The sequence below is a fragment of the Oncorhynchus nerka genome, linkage group LG9a, assembly GCF_034236695.1.
Source record: "Oncorhynchus nerka isolate Pitt River linkage group LG9a, Oner_Uvic_2.0, whole genome shotgun sequence".
NCBI classification, from domain to species: Eukaryota; Metazoa; Chordata; class Actinopteri; order Salmoniformes; family Salmonidae; genus Oncorhynchus; species Oncorhynchus nerka.
The window spans coordinates 53,266,118-53,273,341 of record NC_088404.1 but is presented as its reverse complement, the minus strand read 5'-3'; the positions used below and the strand labels follow the sequence as shown (position 1 = coordinate 53,273,341).

The window sequence follows — 7,224 nt, the reverse complement described above, 5'->3', positions numbered from 1 at the left end:
GGCATAATATGGATATGTAATGGGAGTTTCTATTTGTGTTATTGTGTTGTCATACGTTTATTGTAGACTGAACTACAGAGGCAAGCCAAGGGGAATTTACGGGAACTTTCCATGCACTTTCCATGCGTCACTGAAACACGTGAGTGGCGGTAGAGTTTACAATGAGGAGGAGGCACTTGGGTGTGACTGACGCTTACCTTGTCCAATCACAGCATGATACGACGACGCGAACTTGTTTATTTAAGGAGAGTGTCGTCGCAATCGTTCGACATTCACTCTACTACAACATCACAACTGAAAATATGCCTGCACGACTACTCAACGTTTGAGATATTTTACATACGTAGAAAGTAATATTCAGGGGAAAATGAAATATTTTCTTACGGTACGACAACTGACGAGGGAGAGTAATCTAGTTGTTTTCGACGAGCGATATCAGAATACGTGAGGATAATTGTTCGAATTATAGACATGGCTCGAGTTAAAATGGCTTCAAGTGGCATCAATTCTTCTGCGACTAGTTCTCATCGAACTGTGATGGAGAGGTTTGGCGACCGTGGTATGGCACTCCTACCGTGGATCATGCATATACTGACCGTACTGTGGGAACAACTACGGTCGTTGGTACATGTCATTTACTACAGTTTCTTGTCAGGTACAGTAACGTTCATTTCCATTTCTGTGGTGTTGTATCTGTCGAACTGCTTTGCTTTATCTTGGCCAGGTCGCAGTTGCAAATGAGAACGTGTTCTCAACGAGCCTACCTGGTTAAATAAAGGTGCATTTTTAAAAAATGGATGCAGAAACCTCACTTCCTTTATGTGTGGGGAAATGTGGCCCTGGTCGCACGGATTGTAACTGGTTTTGACTTGGTACCATAAAACATGCGACAGTAACAATATAACAAGTTCATTAATGTCCTTATTTGATAAAACATTTGGGGGGAGAATGGGTTGGTAGGCTCGTTTATTGTCCAAATAACAATACCGGACATAGAACCATGTCTATTTGGTATGACATGTCAACAATTTGTACATTGTTTAATCCATACAGTCTGGGTTAATCAGGCAAAAAGAGGGACGTTTTGGCAAACTATATAGGTAGCCTAACCTATTTTTTTTTTTTTTTACAGTTTTCCACATGTTCAGGTTTGAAGTTCACCTAAGAATCAACTCTGTCTCCGGAAATTCCCACACAGGGGCCTTTCTGTCCAGTCTACAGGCTGAGGCGATGTGCTGCAGATTGGTGGATGACTTTGTGTCCCATGCCAGGATGGATAGCGATTATGGACTTTATCTTGGACACCACCCCAGCTGGAAACTGGGCTTTCCAAGTGACTGTAACCTGTTAGTGAGCAGCGCTGACCGTAGCTCCAGCTTGGATGAAATGTCTCGCAACAACGACTTTAAAACCAAACATGACACCACCGAAGATGATCTGAGTGTTTACTGGGGTAAAGAGGATGGCCGAAACATGGGAGCATTTCACAGTGAGGACAGTAAAGCACTTTGCGAGTTCCTGGCCATCTCCAGTGACCCTTACAACCCCTTCTCTTTCCCCTCCTGCAATTCAAGCTGCTCCAATATGGAGGAAATAAAAAATGAAGATCAAGTTGGCGGCGGCCTCGACTGTAACTTGTCCAGCCGGCCGGGTGAAGAACTTCAAGAGCGCCTCGGTGGCTTGAACATCTGGACCAGTCGTTCAGATAGCGAAAGCAGCTGGGGGAGTTCTGATGATTCCTGCGCAGACCTGGACGAAGAGGAGAGCGACAGACTCTGGGCGCTCTTCACCAGCCCCGTCGACCCATACAACCCCCTGTGTTTCACAGCATCTGTAGCCAGCTCAGTCCCTCACACAGACAAAACACTTACACACTCCCAGGAGGCTGAAAGGGCCTCAGTCCTGCCCTCATGTTCTTCTGACACCGTTGACAGCGAGACCCCTGGCCCTTCCTCCTCTGAGGATGACACAGAGGAACAGCTATTGAGGTCCCGCTCCCAAAATGAAGACCCTTACCACCCTCTGAACTTCTGTGCCTGCCTCCAGAGCTCCCCTACAACCACAGAGCCACCTGCCTTCAGCACTGGAGACCCACTCACCCCACAGACCTGTCCCACACAGACACCACCCGGCCAGGGTAAGCAGAGGGGCGTTGTGGCCAAAAGCCTCCAAACAACCAGGCACACAAAGCCTTGTCTACCCAAGAGACCGCTAAAGCAGCATTGCCACCCAGCTACTACACTAGTGCCCTGGAGGAGACCTGAAGCTAAAGTAACAGAAGGACAACCTCAGGAGAAGTTCAACCACTCTCTTAAAAAGGTTATTAGTTTTCCCTGTTCTATATCCCTCAGTCTATAGTTGTAGTTTTACTGCCTTAAAAATTATATGCCCATCACATCGCCCATATAAACATTAGCAACCAAACATGATGTACTATTAATAGCTCAAGTTTACATATTGTCTAAACATAATACTTGAATATTAGGAACTGAATATTAGTAAGGGGGAACCACTTATTTACTCAGAAATACAAAACAAACATATAAGAAAGGTAATGGGTGATTCCACACAAGCGCAAATATTTTTTCGTATTCCAGATTGTTTTGGCAATTTTCAGAAACTTATTTGGGCAAGAAAGGATGTTTGATATGCTTTTTCCATTTGTATCACAAACCGTTTGAGAGAATCGTGAGTGGCCATTTTAGGCCCTTTTTAGACTTTTATACATGCCTCCTTTGAGACCCGTGAACCGACAACATCTTGGTGTCATTTATACTCCTTATAGTGAGCTCTCAAACATGGATTATGTCTAGATTCTGGAGAAGAAGAAAAAACACACATTAATTTATTCAACATTTTAAATATGAATATCTCAAAGCTACACTTTTTTGATTTAGCTTACTTTTGACATTGTTTAGAACAATATTCTCTTTAAACATGTCACATTTCCAGAGTGGACTCTGGTACTTCTTAACGATATAATCCATTTTATACATAGAAAGTGAAGTTATAGGTCATTAACCAGTCACAGCCCTCCTTTAAGGATTGCGAATTCAGCAAATCACCAGCAGATGGGAGTTCCATTTGAATCCATTTACCAGTCACTGTGTTTGTTGGTGATGCTCATAAAATGTATCATAACTTCAGCATTAGCAGAGAGAGCCCCTTCTGGAAATGTGATGTACTTCTAGAGTATATTGTTCCATACGATGTCTTAAAATGAACAAAAAGGGGTAGTTTTGAGTAATATTTTTAATGTTGGATAAATGTCAACAATTGTATTTCAGAATCCCGACATACTCCATATTTTAGAACACTATAAGGAGTGTAATGCCACCACGATGTCTGTATTATGTACAGATGCTTTGGGATACAAATGTAAAAAGCATGTTAAACAGCCTTCCTCTCAATGGAGTTTCCATGTGAAAATTGCCCGGACAATCTTGAGTTACCGAAAATATATTTCCTGCTTCCGCTAGTGTGGAATCTCCCCCAATGTAAATTGTAGTATAGTTGATGGTGAGGTCATTCAAGGACTCATCTGCCTCGTACACAGCGTAGGCTTACTTGTGTGCTTACCCAAGCCCTTGTTTATTGTTGCTTAGCAACAGAGGTTGTAATGACTAAACCTGTCATATGATACGAGAGTCATGAGTCAGCGGATAGTAATGTTGTGTGACTGTTTCCCAACACTGCAGTCAAATGCTCTCATCTGACGTGTGTACCTGTTTGTGTATTTTAGGTGCGGTTCTCACCACTTGTCCAGGTCCATGTGATGCATACTTGGCCCTTTGCCCGGCAGATGTCTCGCAAAGGACCCTGGGAGGAACTAGCTCGCGATAGAGACCGGTTCCGAAAGAGGATCCAGGAAACCGAGCAGGCCATTGGCTACTGCTTCAGTCAATCACACAGAGACACGATTCGGGCAAATTTGCTAAGCACTTCAACATCAGCCATGCCCCTGGTCCATGAGCTCTGAACATAAATGTTTTACCATACCTTCCTAATGAGAACTTTTGATTGGTTGCAATGCAACATCTGGTTTTAGGTCAATTATAATGTAAAGATGGTGGTTTTAGGCCAATAGGATTTGGCATCAAATTCTACCTGCACTGTACCTTAACACTGTTGCACTGATTTTTATATTGGATATAGTTATTATTCAACATTAATGTATGTTATGTTCTTTTGTATGCCTTACAATGTAATTTATTAATGCCCTATGGAGCTTGTTTGAATTGTACCCGTTTGAAATGTTAATCTTTATCCAGATAAGTGGTGTATTTAGAACTAAAATAATTAACAGATGGTATTTGTGATCATACTACAGTTAATAAACAACCTGTTTGACACCATAACTATAATGGTCTGTAATTCATCTTTGGAGAAGGAAAACCCATAACTAAATGTCTACTTTTTAAATTGAAATAACTTTAATCAGAATGACACTTCAGTTGGTGTGATTATTTTAGTGGCAGGTATACTTTGACCCTCCTGTGTGAGGTCAACCAAACCTATATCTCTGTCACCATAGCTACACAGAAGTCAGTGTCAACTTGAATGCATAATGTGTCACGTCTATATTTAATGCCTTTTGTGGGCACAGCTGTTCCATGTAAAGGCAAAAGGCTTTCTGTCTCAGATTGTAGTGACGGTGTGGTCACCTGGGGAGTGTTCAGTGGAGTGAAAGTTCACAATGCTGCAGATAAATGGAATGTATAGAGCTGACATGTCAATTAATCTCCACAATACCAGGCTTGTCATTATTTTCTGTATAATCTTGCAGAAAAGTCCCTTCATTCACTTCAATATTCACCTATTCTCCATATAAATCTAGTTGCCTACCTATTTTCACACTGTCCCTTAGGCTGTGTTTACACAGGCAGTCCAATTCTGATCTTTTTTCTACTAATTGGTCATTTGATCAATCCCAGATATTTTCACATCAGACCAATTGCTCGTGGAACATCTCATTCTAAAATCATGGGCATTCATTTGGAGTTGGTCCCCCCTTTGCTATCATTTACATTTACATTTAAGTCATTTAGCAGACGCTCTTATCCAGAGCGACTTACAAATGCTATAACAGCCTCCACTCATCTGGGAAGGCTTTCCACCAGATGTTGGAACATTGCTGTGGGGACTTGCTTCTATTCAACCACAAGAGCATTAGTGAAGTTGGGCACTGATGTTGGGCGATTAGGCCTGGCTCGCAGTCGGCGTTCCAATTTCCCCCAAAAGTGTGCGATGGGGCTGAGGTTAAGGCTTTGTGCAGACCAGTCAAGTTCTTACAAACTGTCGTGGAAATGGCAAGATTATTGTATTATAATAGTTGTTTTATTCAACAGAATAGAGTATTCTGTTAACTATTGTGTGTGTGTTTTACGAAGGGCCTCTATGAGAAAGCACTGACAGGAGATTTACGATGTCTTTGGGTAATAAAGCCTGAAGAGAATTCCAGAGAACATGAGCTAATGGTTCTGTTATTTACCGTACCAGGGAGACTGTTCCAGTTTGCAGTAGGAGGGCCAGACACTGGTCTTTACAATGCAAACTGTTGTAACTGTCTATGTTTTATAGATATCTTTCATACAAATCTTAACCTTGTGACCATTCTATGTATCTGTTGTTCGTCATATAGGTTTAGAGGGGTGTATCTTGGCTATAAAAGATCTTTATGCTTTTGTGTTGTCACGTTCAATGGTTCATTAGAAATGGCGCATCATTGAAAGTTAATTGCTATTGCAAAGTTCTTATTATTAAACATGTAGTTTAAGTATAACTCTGACTGCTGTGTGAAATTTGTTTCTCATTTGGTAATGCAGAAATTAGCCACCATAAAACCGATCTTGACAAACCATTTCTGTATGGACCTCGCTTTGTGCACGGGGGCATTGACATGCTGAAACAAGAAGGGGCTTTCCCCAAACTGTTGCCACAAAGTTGGAGGCACAGAATCATCTAGAACAGGTATTCCCAATCTGGCGTATGCCAAGTAAAAATGTGAATCACGTTTTTTATTGTATATATATATACACGTATATAAATATATACCCTACCGTTCAAAAGTTTGGGGTCACAAAAATGTCATTGTTTTTGAAAGAAAAACATTTTTTTGTCCATTAAAATAACATAAAATTGATCAGAAATACAGTGTAGACATTGTTAATGTTGTAAATGACTATTGTAGCTGATTTTTAATGGAATATCTACAGGCCCATTATCAGCAACCATCACTCCTGTGTTCCAATGGCACGTTGTGTTAGCTAATCCAGGTTTTTCATTTTAAAAAGGCTAATTGATCATTAGAAAAACCTTTTGCAATTATGTTAGCACAGCTGAAAACTGTTGTTCTGATTAAAGAAGCAATAAAACTGGCCTTCTTTAGACAGGTGTGTGCCTTTCCAAGTCATGTCCAATCAATTGAATTTACCACAGATTGACTCGAATCAAGTTGTAGAAACATCACAAGGGAGATCAATGGAAACAGGATGCACATGAGCTCAATTTCGAGCCTCATAGCAAAGAGTCTGAGTACTTATGTAAATAAGATATTTCTGTTTTTTATTTTGAATATATTAGCAAAAAAATCTAAAAACTTGTTTTCACTTTGTCATTATGGGTTATTGTGTGTAGATTGCTGAGGATAATAACAAATAAAATGTAATAAATAATAATATATATTTTTTTTAGAATAAGGCTGTAATGTAACAAAATGTGGAATGGAATGCACTCTATTGCAAAAGCGTTGCAAAATTCCGGGAACTGTCAATAAATTCAGAAGGGAATAAAGCAGGAAATCTGGAATTCTCCAACCAAAATTTCTGGGAAACCACAGAATTTATTATAAAGTTTTTGCATCCCTATGTCTATCTGAATCTTTAGTCCAGGTTATGTAACTTTGACCACATCATGATAGGCTACATCACTATATATTTGTTTACAGAAAGTCATAGAAAAATCATATTTTCTGTTGCATTTGTTCCTACAATCCTGTCTCTATAACTGCCCTTCGGTATGTTGTTACTACAGGAGCGTGCCAACTTCACTTGAAAAAAGCTAACAATACTGAAGTAGAGGTCGTCATTGGAGCCCAACTGAAGATGGCGCGCCACCGAAATGAAGGGAAGAAACTGAAACAGGTTCAATTTTACGCTACAGAACAAAAACGGAGCCAAGCTAAGCTATACTGGGATGGCATAGTTGAACATTTGACACTTTTGC

At 40.4% G+C, this 7,224-nt stretch overlaps 1 protein-coding gene across 1 annotated transcript; it reads left to right on the top strand.

Annotated features, from left to right (window-relative positions):
- Window positions 1-4,358, top strand: LOC115134513 (protein phosphatase 1 regulatory subunit 15B-like). Its single transcript, XM_029668572.2, has 3 exons — window positions 1-655; window positions 1,133-2,319; window positions 3,743-4,358. The coding sequence occupies exons 1-3, from the start codon at window positions 472-474 to the stop codon at window positions 3,977-3,979; spliced, it is 1,608 nt and encodes a 535-aa protein (XP_029524432.1). The 5' UTR covers window positions 1-471; the 3' UTR covers window positions 3,980-4,358.
- Window positions 4,359-7,224: the final 2,866 nt, after the last annotated feature.

Excerpts from the sequence above, each read along its gene's own strand:
- LOC115134513 (XM_029668572.2), top strand. The coding sequence starts at position 472 with ATGGCTCGAGTTAAAATGGCTTCAAGTGGCATCAATTCTTCTGCGACT. Across the intron at positions 656-1,132 it reads TTACTACAGTTTCTTGTCAG|TTTTCCACATGTTCAGGTTT; the intron begins GTACAGTAACGT and ends TTTTTTTTACAG. Across the intron at positions 2,320-3,742 it reads TCAACCACTCTCTTAAAAAG|GTGCGGTTCTCACCACTTGT; the intron begins GTTATTAGTTTT and ends TGTGTATTTTAG.